The following is a 19,178-nucleotide window of genomic DNA, read 5'->3' as shown; positions in this document are numbered from 1 at the left end:
ACAGTGATTCTTTAGACTCTGTGTGTGGGTGGGTGTGTTGGTTTTTTGTTTTGTTTTGTTTTGTTTTGTTTTTTGGTGGTACTGGGGTTTGAACTTATGTTTTCAAGCTTGCTAGTCAAGCACCCTGCTACATGAGCCAAGCCTCCAGCCCTGACAGTTGTTATTTTTAATGGAAATAAATGTTTGGTACAAACACACAAAGTGGACATCTCAGGCAAGTTGTTAATTATGTATTTCCCACTTTGAATACCAACTTCAGTATACTCTTAAGTTTTTTAAGTAGTTACTTAAATAATTTTATATTTTACCCTTAGCATCTGGCTGCCGTGGAGGAGAGAAAGATCAAGTCCCTAGTAGCTCTCCTGGTTGAGACACAAATGAAGAAACTAGAGATCAAACTTCGACATTTTGAAGAACTGGAAACTATCATGGACAGAGAGAAAGAAGCTGTAAGTAAAGGGAATTCTATAGTGGTGTTTTGACAATCCCTGACCACTTTTCAAAAATACAAATTAGGTAGAATAAATGCTGGCCTAATCTTTTGGTCTATGTAATAGTTCTTCTGTCATTCTGTCTGACTTATTCTTCCCAAAGGTTATTAGCCATTAATTATAACTGGCTAAAATGAAGTATTCTGTATTTTGGTTTCTTCAGCGCTTATATTCTTTGGCCTTTTACTAAAACTAAGTATTCTAAATCTCAGCTTCTTGTACCACTTGGCTATGCAGCTATATGACATTAAACTATTCTCTCTACAAAAGTTGAATCTTAGATTCATTACCTACTTGTTTCCAACAAAGTAGTATTAATATTTTATCTCATTCAGGGATTTTCTTGATTTCCCCTTATCTTCAGTATAAAAGTTTGAAAATAGAAAGTAATCTCATCTTGAGTTAAGAGCCTAGTTTTCTATGAGCCTAGTTTTCAGCTTCAGATCTGAGCTTGGACTTTCTCCTCCCTTCTTTCCTTCTCTGTGTTGAATAGTAGCTGGAATTAGGACTATGCTGATCCTCATAAAGCAGCATTCTCTGAAGCATAAACTTTTTTGATAATGCAGGACATGGCCCAAACAGGACCAAGAACATGGCTAAAAATGAGAAAGAATATCATGCAAAGTAAGAAATTTAGAAACAGAAGAACATTTGCTTTTCTCACAAGAATGTTTGGAGAAACAGGGATTAAGCTCTTAGGGGAATTTTTTTTTTTTTTTTTTTTTTTTTGCTTTGTTTTGCTTGTTTTTATTGTGGTTTTTGGTAGTGTTGGGAATTGAACCCAGGGCCTCATGGTTACAAGAAAAGACTGAACTACACCCCAGCTTTTTTTTGGATTATGTAGTCTTCCTTTATTGCCCAGACTACTCCTGAATTTCTGGCCTCAAGTAATCCTCCTATCTTAGCCTCCTGAGTATCTGGGACTATAGTCAAGCACCACTACACTTGACTTCAACTTAATGTTGAATTTTAATTAGAACACACAAAACATTTTATAAGGTAGTCTCTGAATAAAACAGCACAGCTAAAATGGGAAAATGCCAGTTCTGTCCAATGCACAAGGCTGAATTCTTTGGTGGTTGGCTGGCCTTTTCTTAATTAGCATTTGATATCTGCTATATTTATAGCAAGAATATTTGTTCAGGGCAGTCCCTTGTACTGCCCAATGAATGTCAACAGCTCAGCTGTATGAATTACTTACTACTATATAAAAAGTTTTCCCAGCCAGGCACAGTGGCTCATGCCTGTAATCCCAGCTACTTGGGAGTCAGAGATCTAGAAGATTGTTTAAGGCCAGCCTGGGCAAATACTTACCAAAACACTATTTTAATATGACAAACTAAGTCTGTTGTCCTAGCTACTAGTTATAGGTAGGAAGATCAGGGTCTGAGGCCAGCACCAGACAAAAATCAAGATTTGGGTTATTTTTCAAGTAGAAAGGGTTGGAGATATGGCTTAAGTGGTAAAGTTCTCATCTAGCAAACATAAGGCCCTGAGCTCAAACTCTAGTGCCACCAAAAAATAAAAATTTTTAAAAGTTACCACAAAAGTTTAGTGACTAAAAAGGCATTTATTATCTCACATGGATTCTGAATAATTCAAAAGAACAAAAGTGTGAAGAAGCATCCATAAGGGAAACCACAATGTCTTTGGACAGATACTATCACTTCTCTTGTGTACTCTCAATCACATGGGCCAAGCCTGACTCTAGAGGTAGGGAATCAGGGTTCACAGCAAATGGTGCACATGTTAGGAAGCTGGACTGTTGGAGGCCAGCTTAGAGATTGGCTCTTGCCACAATGAAAATGGGTCATTTGAACTCAAAGTGTCACCTGTTCATTTTATGCACAATTAAGACCTCTGTTTTTCTCCACCCCTGCACTAGCATCCTGTGCTTTGCTTTGGCAAGCAAAGTCATGACTGTTTTTCCTACATATGATTTCTGCACAGAAATGTTGTAAAGATTACATCAAAAACGTATGGCATGTGCCAGGCATAGTGTCTAGCACATAATTAATGTTTGATAAATATATGCCCTCCTTTATGCTAAAATATATTCAATTATGTATGAAATTTTTAGTATTTATATGCTGTTGCTGGCTTTGTGAACACTTATGTGGTCAGTCACTGTGCTAAGACACTGTACAGATATTACGGTTTTGTCTCCTCCTTATGAGGAAACTATCAACAAGAAAATACTGATTACTTTCATTCTCCTTGTTTAAGAATCCAGCAGGGGTGCTGGATGTCAATATAGATCATTCCTTTGTTAGCCCTTCTTACAGACAAGACTGGAGCTTATACAGGTAAGTTAATGAGCCTCTGGCGCACAGCTCCTAAATGACAGAGCCGAGTGTCAAACTCATGTTTGCTCAGCTCTTAGTACTTTAGAATTTATAAATAAATGAGCCATTGTTACCTCATTTTTTTTCATTTTTATTAGCATACATTCATTGTACAGGGGGGATTTGTTGTAAACAATTCTGAATAGCCTTACATTAGATCGCCCCCTCCATTCTCCGACCCCCACCACCTCCTTCCCATCTCAGTTAATGCAATAGTGAAGAGGAAGAGATATCAAATACTGAATTCCAAAAAATAATAGTAAGAATGATTAATGAGCTCAAAGAAAAGACTCAAAGCCACTGACTGAACTTAAAGAGGACATGAATAAATAACTAAAAGAGCTCAAAGAGAATTCATACAAACATAAATGAAGAAGACCATGCAGAATAGGAAAGAGGAAATCAATAAAGATACACAAATCCAGAAAAATAACCAGTTTGAAATGAACAGCTCAATATCCCAAATAAAAATTTCAATCAAAAACTTAGCAGAGTTGAGCAAGTTTAGATAATAGAGTATAAGGAACAGAAGACAAAGTAGAGAAATTGGATCAAACAGTTGTTATCTCATCTTAACCTAGAGATTCTGCATTGTACCGAGTTCTGTCATTCTACTTTTATAAATCAAGAGAGCTAATACTGTAGAAAGTGAGAGATGAGCTGGTCTTTGAGCCTCCTAGTTCACCACCTGGTTCTCTTAAGCCTGCCATACTGCCTTGGTTCACTTCAGAGTATACTCCTGTTACCTTTAAGGGAAATTTTTTCTTTTAATTATACAATTGGTTTTATTTAAATTGCAATGTTTTTAAAATATTTTTTATTTTCAGAACTAGATACAAAGTTTCTTTTTTCCCCCCTCTAGTTACTGAAAATTAGAGGGTTTTTTTTGAGTCTTAAGTATTTAGTAATTAAGAATATGGTTGTAAAACTCTTAAATCTTTCATAGGTATCATGAGTTCAGCCATAATTAGTGCTCAGTAGCTATTATCTCAGTGTTGTCAATATAGGGCTATTAGGGAATTCACAGCATCTGTCAGAGAGATGGCATGACAGAATTATCAATGGTAGTTCAGGGGAGGATGCCAAACTGGCAGGAAAGTCTGCTGAACTGAGTAGCCATTGGTGCCAGGCACATGGCACACACAGCAGTCAGATCGGGTTTCAGATGTGGGCTGTTCAGAGGACTAGAGCTATCTGGAAAGAACTTGAGTACCTGGACCATGCCTGATTGGGTATTCACAACTGAATATTTTAAAAAGAAATATTTTGAAACTGGGCGCCAGTGGTTCACACCTGTAATCCTAACTACTTAGGAGGCAGGGATCAGGAGGATCACGGTTCAAAGCCAAGCTGGGCAAATAGTTCGTGAGACCCTATCTCAAAAAAACCCATCACAAAAAAGGGCTGGTGGAGTGGCTCAAGGTATAGGCCAATTCAAACCCCAGTACCACAAAAGAAAAAAAACCCACTTTGAAAGTCAGTCATCAGTGGCTTTTTGCCTGTAATCCTAGCTAGTTGGGAGGCTAAGATTAGAAGGATCGCAGTCCAGGCCAACCTGGGCAAAAGGTGAGACCCTATCTCCAAAATAACCAAAGCAAAAAGGTTTAGAGGTGTGTCTTAAGTAGTAGAGTCCTGAGTTCAAACCCCAGAACCATTTAAAAAAAACTTTTGTGGCTGGTGTTTTAGCTTGTGGACTTAAGTGTTTTCTGAGTCTCTGAAGTTCTCCTGGCTAAAAATTGAAATGTGTTTCTACAGAAAAGAAAGACATTGGAGAAAAACTAAGCTGTAAGAAGCCCAGTCCCTATGCTTCAAGAAGTTAGGCATTGACACATTAAGGGATCAAATTCTATAAGATAAGAGAGCTGTGAAAATTCAGAGAAGGAGGTTGTTATGGCAGTTCAGATTATCAAGGAAAGCTTTCTGGAGGAGGAGGGATTGATCTGATTCTGTGAATGACCCAAATCCTGAAATACAAATAGAAAATCATGATTGCTTAGAAAACTGTAGTCAGCTTGCCCTTGATGGCTTTTGCAGTAGAGATGACAGGTTAAGTCATATGTTCCTTCATTGGATATTTATACTCCAAGATGGTTAGGTACTCAGGATACTGTTGTGTATAAAACCCATCAAACCTTCTCTGCCTTGGTGGAGCTTAAATAATTAGAAATAATGAACAGGTTAAGGAAGTTACGAGGTGCCGTGTGCTTTGCGTACCTATGAGAATGTTATGGGCTGGGTCAAGGGAGATTAGAAATGGCAGAGGAGGGATTTCAGTTTGAACTGATATCACCAATTTAGTCCTTATTAAAATCTTGACAGTTGATAGGCAAGAGCTGGGAATGGTTGTTGTAGAGGACTTAGGTGGGACCATGACTGACATGTTAGGGAACTAGGGAGTAATAGAATGACCTGGAGCAAAAATGAATCATGGGAGTTCAGAAGATAAAGTCAGAGGGAGAATGCCAGATTCCTTTAAGCCACCCAGAGGACTTTTACTTCATTCTGATAGAAATGTGGGTTCCAGGGTGTAGCTCAGTGGTAGAGCCTGTTCTTAGTAAGTCCCTGGATTTGATCCACTAGCACAAAACTAAAACCTTCTTTGGGGGTGGGGATGATCATTACTGGAATTTTAACTCGGGACGTCATGCTTGCTAGGTAGCAACTCTGCTACTTGAGCCATCCTTCCAGTCCTTTTTATTCTGGTTATTTTGGATAGTCTTACTTTGCCCAGGTCAGCCTGAACCACAGTCTTCCTGTTTTACACTTCCCACCCTTACTGGGATGACAGGCACACCCCCCACACCCAGCTTTTTTCCATTGAGATGGAGGGGGTCCCACAAATTTTTTGACCCAGGCTGGCCTTGAACCCAAGGCCTCCTGATCTCAGCATCCCAAGTAGCTAGGATTAGAGGCATGAGCCACTGGTACCCAGCTTCTAGTACCATACAGTTTAAAGAAAGAAAGAAATGTGGATTGGTTTCTGGGCCTTGAGTTGAGGAATAGTGTGATCTTTCTTACAATTTAAGAAGGATGGGTCTGTCTGCTGTGTTGTAGACTGATATTAAAGTCAGATAAGGAGACAGTGAAAAGAGTGTTGGGGTACCCATGAGAGGTGATAGTAACTTAGACTGAGTGTCAGCCTTAGAAATGAAAGATGTGGTCAAGTTCTGGGTCATGTTCTGGATAGATTTTGATAGTAGTGCTAACAGGATATCCTCAAAAAGATTTGTTGAACTCTACAACAGAAAAAGTAAATTTCATACTGTTCCAGGGGAATTATATTTACCTTTGTTTTTTGCATTTTTGTGATAATTCATTTCTGTTGCCTGTCATATAATTGAATCTATTGTTAAATATGCATCATTACATTATAGGTTTTTGGGGGGTTTTTGTTTGTTTTCTAGTGGCACTGGGGTTTGAACTCAGGGCTTCACACTTGCTAGGAAGGCATTCTACCACGTGAGCCACTCCACCAGCCTTGTTTTGTGTTGCATATTTTTGAGATAGGGTCTTGTGAACTATTTGCCCAGGCTGGCTTCAAACCTCAATCCTCCTGATCTCTGCCTCCTGACAAGCTAGGATTACAGGTGTGAACCGCCAGTGCCCAGCTGTAGATTTTTTTTTTTTAAATACCCAGTAACAAGTTCAGTTCTGAAGTACAGAAACACATGGCCTCATGAAGGAAGCATGTTGCAACAAAAATATAATGACCAGTCATCATAATGCTGCAAGCTTTGGGTTCCTACCACCATGAGCACATACAGAAGTAGCAAAATATAGTTGTGCTTTTTTTTTCTCTCGTGTAATAAGGAATGGATATGTCTGTTTTAGGCTTGGTTTTTCTTCAGTGCATGTCTCTCACTGATACCAAAAACTGAAAAGGAAGGGATGTTTATTAACTTTAGTTCTAAGGCCAAGTAGTTAGAGCTTATTGTCTCAGCTGATATTTCAGTCCTTGGCAGTGTGGATAGATTTTTGTGTCCCCCGCCATCTTTTCCTCTTTCTCACCCCTCCTCCCTGCTTTATGCAAATAGAAGTTGGGAGAAGAGCTTTGTGTGAACTTCAGCTGCAGTTGCAGCTGTGTCTGCATTCAGTGTCTTAGTATTGAAAAGTGCTCTGTTGATAGGTTCCGTTTGGATGTAGAGGAACACACAAGGAGAGGAAGGCAGGGTTTGAATGCTATGGGGGGAGCTTCAGAGCAGTTGCTGGCTGCTTTGTATGAAATGGGTTCCATGAATCTAGTTTGGAGTTGTGAAGAAAGCTAGCAGGTTTATTAACACCTTATTTACATGAGTAGTTAACACTGTTCATTTTAGATTTTAAACTTGATCCACAGTCCTAGAACTGGGGAAGGAAGAGAATAAAATCAGGATGTCTATATGATACAGCTTGGGAAGTTTTTTTACTTTTGTTGTTTGATTACAAGAATATTATTTATGGTGTAAAACATTAACATAATAAATCTCTCATCACTTTATAGAGATAATCACTGTTTGGTGTTTATCAGAACATTTTGTTCATACATGAACATAAATTTTTTATTTGCTTGGGATTATAATATAAATATTTTTGTTTTAACTTGCTTTTTTCCCCACTCAATGAATCTGGTATAACTGTATATCAAAAATAATGCTTTATAGTCAGGCACTGGTGTCTCACACCTGTAATCTTAGGTATTCAGGAGGCAGAGATGAATCATGGTTCACAGCCAACCTGGCCAAACAGTACTCGAGGCCCTATCTCAAAAATACCCAAAACAAAACATGACTGGCAAAGTGGTTCAAGTGGTAGTGTGCCTGCCTAGCAAATGTGAGGCCAGGAGTTCAAACCTCAATACCACCAAAAAAAAAAAAAAAAACCTTAATATCTTTATACATACATACATAAGTTTTCTAGGACAACTTTCCAGATGTCAAATCACTGGGTCAGTAATTAAATGCTTTTCACCCCAAAATTCCTAGTTCATATTCTTTGTGGTTGCCACAAAAGAAAATGTAGTTTTCAACTAGATTCAACAAAAATAAGGTGTCCAGAACAAGAGAGGTATTTTGTTTGTGTGATGAGGCCAGGATGTGGCCACAAGCTCTTGCTTCTGCCCCAGAGCAGAGATGGCCCTCCTAGAGCCAACTAGGAGCCTGCCATCTGAGCATTGCTGTCACCTCAGGGGACCTGTTTGTCCCATATTAGAGCTTTAGGTTAAAACTGGATTCTCTTCCAGGTATATATGAGTATTTAATCACTTATCCTTTTTAATTCTTATAATTACTTACCTTTAATTACATTCAGTGTTTTAAAGTGAAACCTGGAGTTCAGAAATAAATATGATAATAGAGCACAGTTCGTATTGTAGACAGTAAAATTTGTTACTTTCACTCTCTAACTATAGGTGATAAGATTCGCCCTCAAAGAAGGACTAGTTTGATTTTAAAAAGTACTGAGCTCGGTAATTCAGAGAACAAAACTTCCCTTCAGAGATGGAAAAATATCTCTAGAAGCAACTCACCTTCTGTATAAAGCAGACTTTGACCTAACTTCTGTAGTTTTTACACAACTGCAGACTTTAATCAAACTGTCCACATCATAGTAACTCAACAAGAATATAAGTAAGACATTCATTTCTGGCAACCTCTTAAGTCTAACCTCAGTAAATTCTTACAGAGTCCTAAATTTCCTAGAAAAAATATTTAACAGAAAACAAAACCAAGTTTCAGTAGTCAGAATCTTTAGGTGCTTTTTTTTTTTTTTTTTTAATCATTTTGCCTTCTAAAGGTTATCTCCCTGGTTAGTCTTCTTGCAGAAATGTACTTCCAGATGATTCTCTTGTCATTTACATTTTACAACTCCCTTCCCATTGTGGAAACAAAAAAATTGAACCAGGCTAGACTTTATCCTCCTTCTATCACCCTACCTAGAAAATGAAGCGTCTCCACCACCTACTGAAACCATAGTTAGAATCCTGTCTCATTCTACAAGCCAACTAGCCAAAGCCAAGGTGTAAGCTTTAATATCTGTTCCCTCTGTTTGTTTTCCTTCCCATCTGCTCTTGGCTCTTCTGTTCATACTGTGGCCCATGCCACCTATTAGGGAATTTCCCTAGTTGCTTCTCACTCCACTCTACTCCACGATTTATCCCCAGAAAATTCTCTGTTAAGAACCCAGGTTTTTAGGCTAATTCTTAGGCTTATTCCATCTACTTTTTGCTAATTATCCACAGAACTAACTGCTTCCAAAAGCTAAAATGTTACATTTCCCTAACCTATGAAATGCCCCAGAATAATGTTGCAACAGAAATAAGATGTGAGGTATAATAAAAATATTTCTGACAGCCATGTTAAAAAAAATTTGAAGCAACTGGAATTATAATAATTTAATTTATACAGAATACTAATTATATATATAATCAAAGTGAAAAACAAAATTAAGTCTTCATATTTAGTGTGAATTTTGCACCAATAGCACAATTTACTTCATTTTTAAATTTTATTTATTTATTTATTTATTTTTGCAGTACTGGGGCTTGAACTCAGAGCCTACACCTTGAGCCACTCCACCAGCCCTTTTTTGTGAAGAGTTTTTCGAGATAGGTTCTCACGAACTATTTGCCCCGGGCTGGCTTCGAACCACGATCTTCCTGATCTCTGCCTCCTGAGTAGCTAGAATTACAGGCATGAACCTCCAGCACCCAGCAGATCTCACTTCATATTGACCACAATTCAAATGCTCTGCTAATTAGGTGCATATCACTTGTGACTGTGTTGGACAGTACAACACTAGAGAAGGAGTCCTAGTGACATAGATCTTGCTATGAGAAATGATGGGATAATGACACTACTGAAAAGAAACAAATCTGTTAACCTCCTTATGGTTACAATCATTGCACTACACACTTCCAGAGATCTAGATTTTTATTTTTCTTCATATTCAGGTTGATTTTATTTAGGCAGCTAAAATATTCTGTAAGTGTATCACCCAGTGTAATTTTGGATACTTATAAGCCAAAGTTCTTCATAGAGAAATGTGTGGCATATGGCTTTGCAGGTAAGGCCACATCAGCTCATCCAGGGGATGTAACTCTGCTGTTGCATTCTAAAATACACAGTAACCAAAAAGATCACATCCCAAAGAGAACACCTTGTAAAGTTGTGTGTACTTGAAATGTTGGCATCTGATGAACCAGTAAAGGGTCAAGAGGGGGCTGGTGGAGTGGCTCAAGTGGTAAAGCACCTGCCTAGCAAACATAAGGCCCTGAGTTCAAACCCCAGTACCACAAAAAAATTTTTTTAAAGTGGGGGTGTGGGGGATCAAGATGGACTCATATTACTAGAAGAAGTTTCAGGTAGTCTTATAGAGTATTTTAAAATATGTGAAGGTGAACTCAAGTGCAATGGCATGTGCTGAGGTAGGAAGATCACTTGAACCCAGGAAAGAGATAGAGGCCACCTGGGCAATTTAGCAAGATGCTGTCTCAAAAAACGGTTCTGAAGGCCTCCCAAAGAAGATTACATCTAATCCATAGAACAATAGCCCCACTTACTGACGTTTGCAAGATGTAACACTGAGAAGACCTTGGCATCAGTAACAGGTATCCAAATGGAAATATACTATTAAAGAAATAAAGTGAGCTGGAGGCATGGCTCAAGTGGTAAAGCACTTGCCTAGCAGTATAAGACCCTGAGTTGAAACCTCACTACTACCAAGGGAAAAAAGAAAGAAAGAATGCCTCATTTTTCTCATTGCAGATGTTGTAGGAGGCAAGGTGGCTACATCCCCATGATGTACAGTGAACTCAGGCATTAAGGAGATGTCGTGTGTTATCCAATCCAGAGAGCCTGTCCAAGTATCATTTGTCTTCCCTTAACTTTTGTTACAGCTGGAACAACAGAGACAGCAGTTGCTTACAGAACGCCAGAACTTCCACATGGAACAGCTGAAATATGCTGAATTACGAGCCCGACAACAAATGGAACAGCAGCAACATAGCCAAAATCCTCAGCAGGCACACCAGCACCCAGGAGGACCTGGCCTTGCCCCTCTTGGAGCAGCAGGGCACCCAGGCATGATGCCTCATCAGCAGCCCCCTCCTTACCCTCTGATGCACCACCAGATGCCACCACCTCATCCTCCCCAGCCAGGTGAGAGGAAGCTTTGATTACAGAAAAGTCTTGTGGCCATCCTCAAGGGGTTAACCGTGCAGGTGCTGGTTTCTTAACAAAGTGTGTTTAGATTTTCCACTGTCATCTAGAAAATCAAGGCAAGTAAGTTCTGGTTTTATCACCATGTAAATCTGCTTTGTTCTCTTTCCACAGTCCTCTTGGTTTGATGCTTTTTCCTTGAGGAGGTTGGCAGCTAAATGGCCAGTATATCTCAAGAGTTTTACAAAAATTTATCCTAAGGTTGTATGTACTTTTTTATTTAGAGAAATTTTCAGAGGTAAATAGGATAAGACTATAATGAACTTTTCATGACTCAGCTTTCTGCCATTTTTTAACTTTTTGTTAGGAAAATCTTCAACTATAGACAAAACAAGAATGAATAGTTGTGATAATTCCCCCTTATACTAACTTCAAAATTATTGACATTATTAATGATTTATTTTTATCTGTTCTTTCTTACTTTGGAGAGGGAGATAAGACTTCAGAATGTATCTTCATCTCCAACCAGTGGGAATCTTATTCTTACTCTTTTTTTTTGGCACTAGATTTTGAACTCAGGGCCTCTTCCTTGCTAGTCAGGCACTCTGCCAGCCCTAATTTGTTTGAATCAGTATTCAAAGAAGAGCCACACACCATATTTATGTCCCTTAACACATAAAGTTCACCTTTTTTTTTCAAATTGCATTTACGTGTTAAAGAAACCACACTGTGGCCATGCCTGATTGTATCCTCAATGTGTGCAGTGTTAGGCTGAGGGTGTGACTCAGTGGTAGAGTACTTGCCTAGCATGTGTGAGGGTTCAGTCCTCCATACCAAATATTTTTTTAAATGTGCATAGTGTCGTGTCATTTGTCCTTCTGCCTCTCCCTCCCTTGCACACATGTCCCATAAACCAGAGGATTGCTTTTGGCTTATCAGGTTCACTTTTTGAGAGAAGGTACAGCAGTCTCTTTTTGTGACATTAAGATTGGCCCATTGTGTCTGGGTACAGTGGCCATTGCCATAATTCCAGCTACTTGGAAGGTGGAAATTGGGAAGGTTGTGGTTCAAGGCCAGTCTAGGAAAATTTAGTGATACCCATCTCAGTGAGCCAGGTATGGTGACACACACCAGTGATCCCAAGAACATGGAGCACTAGGTATGGGGGACTGTAGGTGGGAAGATTGTGGTCTGCTTGAGCCCCACCTCCAGCCCATTTTGCTGGGCATGTGCTCTACCATTTGAGCAATGCCTTCAGCCCTTTATGCTTCAGTTATTTAGGGAATAAGGTCTCGCATTTTTGCCTGGGCTAGCCTGAACCTTCATCCTCCTATTTATGTTTCCTTTGTAGCTGGGATGACAGGCTTATATCATCACACCCCACTATCGGTTGAGATGGAGTCTCACTAACTTCCTGCTCTGGCTAGCTTTGAACTACAGTCCTGCCATTCTCCACCTCTCAGGTAGCCAGGATTACACTTAAATCCTTTATTCACAACCCAAAACATGTTTTAAGCAATAGGATTTTTTGTTGTTTTGGAGTTTTTTTTTGCTTTACCCAAAAACAGACTTTGTGGAAGTACTCATTTTCACACACACGCCCCAGTAGAATCTGCTATCATCATCAGACTTGCCACTTGATATAAATAATGTTTATGGGAATAGTCTTAACAATCTGACGTGTTCACAGTACTGGATCCTTTCTTCTTCACTTTTCTCTGTCCACTTGAACAGATATTAAATTCTCAGTATAGGACCTCATTTTCTGCAGAGTTAAGCTTTCAAAAGGTAAAAATGCTTAACAGTTTTTCAAAAGCAGTTATTTAAAAGTTCAGTTCCTGAACTGGGAATAGTCACTCTTTGCCTGCAGCCCCAGCTACTCAGAAGGCTGATGCAGAATTGTATGAGCCCAGGTGTTCACAGTCACCATTGGCAGCATAATAAGACCCCATCTCATAAATATATATATAAGTTCAAGATTTTTACCTAAAATACTCAGGTAAGTGTTTAGGAAGTTCACTATGGCTGCTTTGTTTTTATTTCTTTTTTTTTTTTTTTTCCCCCATACGAGTGTTTGAATTCAGGCCCTCAAACTTGCTAGGCAGGCACTCTACCAGCTTGAGCCAGCCCTTTTTTGGTTTAGTTATTTTTCAGATAGGTTTCATGCTTTTTCTCTCTGCATGCCTCAGACTATGATCCTCCTACCTATGCCTCCCAGTAGCTGGGATTACGGGTGTGAACCACCATGTTCTGTTGCAATGGAGTCTTACTAACATTTTGCCTGGGTTGACCTCCAACCAGAATTCTCTTGGATCTCCTGCATCCCAAGTAGCTCGGATTATAGGCATTGCCCCCTCCATATCCAGCAGTATTTGGTTCTTGTTGGTGATAAAGTGTCAGTTGGGGTTCACAGAGAGCATCTAAGGAGCTCTAACTGAGCTGTGGACAACAAGCTGAAAGATAAATCTTGTTATTACCTAAATTATGTCCTGGTGAGCTGGATCATGAGTTCAGGTCAGCCTAGGCTATATAGCAAATTTCTTGAGCAACAGAATGAAATGTTTTCTGGGGGGTGGGGGGTTGGGCAAAATTCCATTCTGATGGTAACAGGTTCAAGTTAGGATGTCTGGCCCTTCACTCCCATCATTTTACTTCCTTCTTGTTATCTTCACTTTATAGTTGGAGACCTGATGCATGGCAAGGCCACATAACCTTTTTACTGGTGGAGCCAGGATACATACTGAGCTCCATCTGATTTCATAGTGAAACCAGTCCACTGTTTTGCCTCCTGTGACAGTGCCAAGAGGGAATTCACAGCAGATTCAGATACAGCTATTTTCCTTTGTGGCAGTGCCAGCAAATGAGTGGATAAAAATAGCCTTTGAAGAGAAGTAGGTCATTTTTCTCTTCACTTTCTCACCAAAGTAGGCTTTATACACTGAATTTATATTGGAAAGGATCATTCAGTGCAAGGTACAGGGTCTTTTCTAACCTATGGCAGGATTTTTTTACTACATTTGAAATAGACATATATAAAAATGTACAAATCATAAATCTTTGCTTGTTGAGTTTTAACAGAGACTATACCTGTGTAACCACATTCAGAGATGCCCATCATGCTCCCCAGTCTCCCCATTTTGCAAGGAATAACTCTTCTGACTTCAGCACCATTGCTTTTCAGTGTTGTCTAGGTGGAATCATAGTGAATTTTTGTTTGCCTGGCTTCTTTCACTCAACATCATATATGTGAGATGCATCCACATTGTGAGTGGTTGTACATTTGTTCCTTCTGTTTGCTGTGTAGTGTTCTACTGTGTGACTGAACCCCAACTTACTAGTCCATTCTCCTGTTTAATTATTATTACTAGTTAGAGTATCTGTGAACATGCATGAGTATGTCTTTTGGTAGACATATGTGTACATTTCTTTGTTTATGTCCCTAAGGAATAGAATTAGGATATGCACATGTCCACATCAATAGATCCTGCCAGAATGTTTCCAGAAGGTTACGCCTGTTATCACTCCAATAGGATGTAAGAATTCTAGCAACTCAAGATAATCATCTTTCTTAATTGCCCCTTTTATGGGTTGTTTTGGAGTTTGAATGTAAAATTAGTATGTTGAGAATAAAATTGCACTATTTTAAAGTTGCCTTAATTTTGTCAGTTAAGAAATAGCTAGTGTTAATGGAATTTTATGCAGCCATGAAGAAGAACGAAATGTTATCATTCGCTGGTAAATGGATGGAATTGGAGAACATCATTCTGAGTGAGGTTAGCCTGGCCCAAAAGACCAAAAATCGTATGTTCTCCCTCATATGTGGACATTAGATCAAGGGCAAACACAACAAGGGGATTGGACTATGAGCACATGATAAAAGCGAGAGCACACAAGGGAGGGGTGAGGATAGGTAAGACACTTAAAAAACTAGCTAGCATTTGTTGCCCTTAATGCAGAGAAACTAAAGCAGATACCTTAAAGCAACTGAGGCCAATAGGAAAAGGGGACCAGGAACTAGAGAAAAGGTTAGATCAAAAAGAATTAACCTAGAAGGTAACACCCACGCACAGGAAATCAATGTGAGTCAATGTCCTGTATAGCTATCCTTATCTCAACCAGCAAAACCCCTTGTTCCTTCCTATTATTGCTTATACTCTCTCTACAACAAAATTAGAGATAAGGGCAAAATAGTTTCTGCTGGGTATTGAGGGGGTGGGGGGGAGAGGGAGGGGGCTGGAGTGGGTGGTAAGGGAGGGGGTGGGGGCAGGGGGGAGAAATGAACCAAGCCTTGTATGTACATATGAATAATAAAAGAAAAAAAAAACAAGAAATAGCTAGTGTTAACATGTAAGTATATATGGTACACCATATTCTAGCATCAGCTAAGGTACTTCCAAATCAAGGCAGGTGCAGCAGGCCATAATGTTTGGTGTAAAGAACATCCTTTGTCTCCTATTTGCCACAGATGTAAGTTAAGAACTATGAGCAGCTCCTTCCAACTAATGCTTTCTACTTTGAGAAAAGCTCATAGGTCACAGCATTTATATTAGGAACTGAGGATTATTATCCAGGTCATTTGGCTAGCTTTTTAGTATTTGGCCAGAACTTACAATGTATGAAGAGGCAGGAAAAATTAGCCTCTGAAGGATAGCATGGTTGGGGAAAAGGTAGGAAGAAGATCAAAGCAGCCACGCGACAGTGCCTCATGCCCGTAATCATAGCTACTTGGGAGGCAGAGATCAGGAGGATTGTAGTTCGAGACCAGCCTGGGCAAATAGTTCAAGAGACCCCCATCTACAAAATATCCAGAGCAAAAAGGACTGAAGGTGTGGCTCAAGCAGTGGAGCGCCTTCTTTGCAGGAACAAAGAGTTCAAACCCCAGTCCCACCAAAAAGGAGGAAAAGAGAGTTAAAGCAGATTTATTATTATGAGTGGTTAATTTGTCCAGCTTTTTGTCTTCTTAGAGTTTATGTGAGCATGTAATTTTTATCTGCAAAACTGTCCATCAGTTATTAGTAGAGTCCATTAAAATAGCATCTCAGTAGCCAAGCATTGATGGTTCACTCCTGTAATCCTAGCTACTCAGGAGGCAGAGATCAGGAGGATTGCAGTTCAAAGCCAGCCCGAGTAAATAGTTCATGAGACCCTATCTTGAAAAAACCCTTCACAAATAAAAGGGCTGGCACAGTGGCCCAAGGTGAAGGCCCTGAGTTTGAACTCCAGTACCACCAAAAAAAAAATAGTATCTCAATGTTGTAAAGCCCATCACGGATGGGCTTGGGCATCAGAATAGCTAATATAAATTGGCATCTATACATTCCATTTAGTTTCTCTCTCTGACTCTACAGTCTATCCTCTTGTTTCCCCATACCTTACCTGTAATTTATTCAAGTGCTTAGAATTTTCACACACGAAGTAATATATGCATTCCTCTATCTCTCCTCCTCGGCTTTTATTTGGGTGTACTCCTAACTCACCCAGGAAGTCCAGCTTTTTTATAGATTTTGTCAATGTCTCTGGTGAAGTGTCCCAAGTTAGTTTGTTCCCACCAAACAAAAGGCTAGGGAATTGTATTTAGTAGAATGTTTTCTGCTGTACAGTTAGCACATCCTTTTTAGATCACCTTTATGTTTTGCTAAACTTGATAAAATACACAGCACTGCATTTCATCCCGTTTCATCTTGTAAATGAAATGAAATAGTATCAAATGATTCCTAAAGACTTACCAGTTCTCCTTGTAAGACTGTCATTGTAGATGGTACAAGATGAATAGTCATTATAACAATCAGTTCTTGAGCATTATCTCTTGACCACGCATTGGGCTACCGTATCCATGAAAGCACATGGAAGACCACAAAGGAGAGTGGCCTGGGTGATGACTGCTGCTTCTTGAGGTATCCTTTAGTGAGTGATGAGGCCACCTCTGACTGCTGAGAGTCTCCTTGAAAGTGTGGTGGTCAGGATGCCATGGGCCTTGGCACATGTTCAAAGGAAGGTTACCTACCATTGAGCTCAGTCAAAAATAAACTACAAAAGCCTAGTGTGCAAAGGGTACTGGTAAGCTGTGTCTTGCATGTGTGTTTTTGCTAAATGAAGCTGTCTTGATTAATCTTCAGTCCTCATGTGTCTCAAGCTCCTGCATTCGGAAGTAGTTGTGTGTGAGAAGCAGAGGGAAAAGGGCATGTTGGTTTGAATATTTTAATTTCCTCATTATTCATAATGTAAGAATTTTGAGAAGTACCAAGAAAATCAGAATAGAAATCGACCTGATTTGATGAATCATGATAAGATGTTATTTCAATGATAAAAGAAAAACATTTATACTAGTCAATAAATATGAGTTGAAGGACATTTCAACCAAGGCATTAGGTACTTCGCTTTTGTTTTGTTTAGAAGCAGGGTGTCACTGTGTAGTCCAGTCTGGCCTCGAACTCATGATCCTCCTTCCTCAGCCTCCCAAGTAGCTGAGATACAGGCATGCACCACCATGCCAGGCTCAGACACTTGGCTTTTTAAGTCCTTTAGTTAGACCTGCTTCCATAACCCTACCTATGGGAAATAGTACTCAGGAAAAGATTATAACCAGTCATCACTTCCTAGCCCATGCCATGGACTTGACTCCACACTGAAAAGGGAGAAGGAATAATTCATCTCGCTAAGTTTTTGTTATCTGTGGTACCTCTGGTCCTGCTTGCATCACGTGATAGTAAGGCTGCCATGCAGCTTTCCGGAGTAGCAGGTTACCCTCAAAGAGAGAACAGTGAAGGCCCAGTCCTTAACAAAGAGCGTCTGTAGCAGGCGCCCTCAGGAAGCTGCTGTAGGGAAGAACAGTCTGGGCTTCCCCTCACTTGGCCCTGATTGTGTTATTTCCGTTCTCCTGGGGACTCAGCCAGAGGGTGTCTGTACACAGTTAGAAATGGATAGATAAAATGTGCTCAAGACTAGATATTCACAGGTTCCTTTTCCCAGCTTCATTTTCTCTTCCCACCTCCCTCTTTCTTCCCAAAGAATAAAAATAAAATCCTTAACTAGCAGCTAACATCTCATTAGACATGATAGGTGTAAGGCTTTAGTAAAAGATTTAATAAATCTGAGGAAATGTGAGGGATTTTTCTACTAGCTAAACCTAATTTTAGCAAATCTTTCCATTTTGCAGGCTTTCAGATGCTTGTATGTAGGTCAGACTACCACAATTGGATGCCTTGCTACTGCTGTTTTGAAACCACATTTCTCTCACCTCCCACCTCTCCCTATCTACCAGGAAAGGAAATACCTGAATTTTTTAAAAATGGAAAACACACAACCTTTACTTTGTTTGATAAGGTCTCCTTTTAGGCATTTCAGGTTTGTGTGGGCCATACTTCTTCATGCTAGTAAGTATTAGTAGAATGTCAGACATCATCATTCATAAAAGTTGTGATGCCTGTATCTCACACCACAAAAACCACAAGGATCTTTAGATTTCAGATGGACAAGGATTGACTTTACAAGAAACTGATTTTTGTCTTCCCTCCTGTCCTCTTAATTTCTCTTATATTTCAAATTTGATTAATTTGATTCTTAGAAATCATCTTTTACAAAAGGAAAGATCTCCTTTAAAATGAGTGGAGTAAAGGAAAAAAGAATAAGCCTCAGGGTCAGAAAACCCTAGGTTTGTCTCTCGGCTCCTTCTCTCTTTTTTGGTGTTTTTTGTTTGTTTGTTTGTTTGTTTGTGGTGCTGGAGTTTGAACTCAGGGCCTATACCTTGAGCCACTCCACCAGCCCTTTTTTGAGATTGGTCTTTTTGAGATAGGATCTCACAAATTATTTGCCTGGCCACCAGTGCCTTTTTTTTTTTTTTTTAAGACAGCTTCACTAGGCTGTCTTCAAACTCTTAACACTCCTGCCTTAACCTCCTTAGTACTGGAATTACAGGCATGTGTCTCCTCACCCACCTTTCATTCTCTTACTTACTGTAACTTTAGGCCAAATTATATAGCCCTTGTGAGGCTTGCTTTTCTTATCTTAACTCTGGGCCTTTACTATCAGTAAGATAATTGTCATGTTTCCTGGTGAATGGTGGACCCTCACTCAGCAGTATTCTCATCTTTGTTGTCTGTTCTGTAAATCCACTGGCCCACTGCTTAGTTCTGTGAGTTGTGTACATGTGACACCAGTAACCTCTGGGCAACACAGGAACATCACTTGCTCTTACAGTACTCCTGGCTTGC

General features: G+C 39.6%; 1 protein-coding gene across 3 annotated transcripts in view; it reads left to right on the top strand.

The window, feature by feature from the left end:
* Smarcc1 (SWI/SNF related BAF chromatin remodeling complex subunit C1) overlaps positions 1-19,178 on the top strand; it is a 191,198-nt gene that overhangs the window by 163,595 nt on the left and 8,425 nt on the right. For all 3 annotated transcript variants that reach the window (XM_074060362.1, XM_074060361.1, XM_074060360.1), the window contains exons 25-26: positions 315-449; positions 10,707-10,968. In XM_074060362.1, the coding sequence (XP_073916463.1) occupies positions 315-449; positions 10,707-10,968 (397 nt within the window). The remainder of the gene's footprint in view (positions 1-314; positions 450-10,706; positions 10,969-19,178) is intronic.

The sequence above is a fragment of the Castor canadensis genome, chromosome 17 (genome assembly GCF_047511655.1).
Source record: "Castor canadensis chromosome 17, mCasCan1.hap1v2, whole genome shotgun sequence".
NCBI classification, from domain to species: Eukaryota; Metazoa; Chordata; class Mammalia; order Rodentia; family Castoridae; genus Castor; species Castor canadensis.
This window is presented reverse-complemented; position numbering and strand designations above follow the sequence as displayed.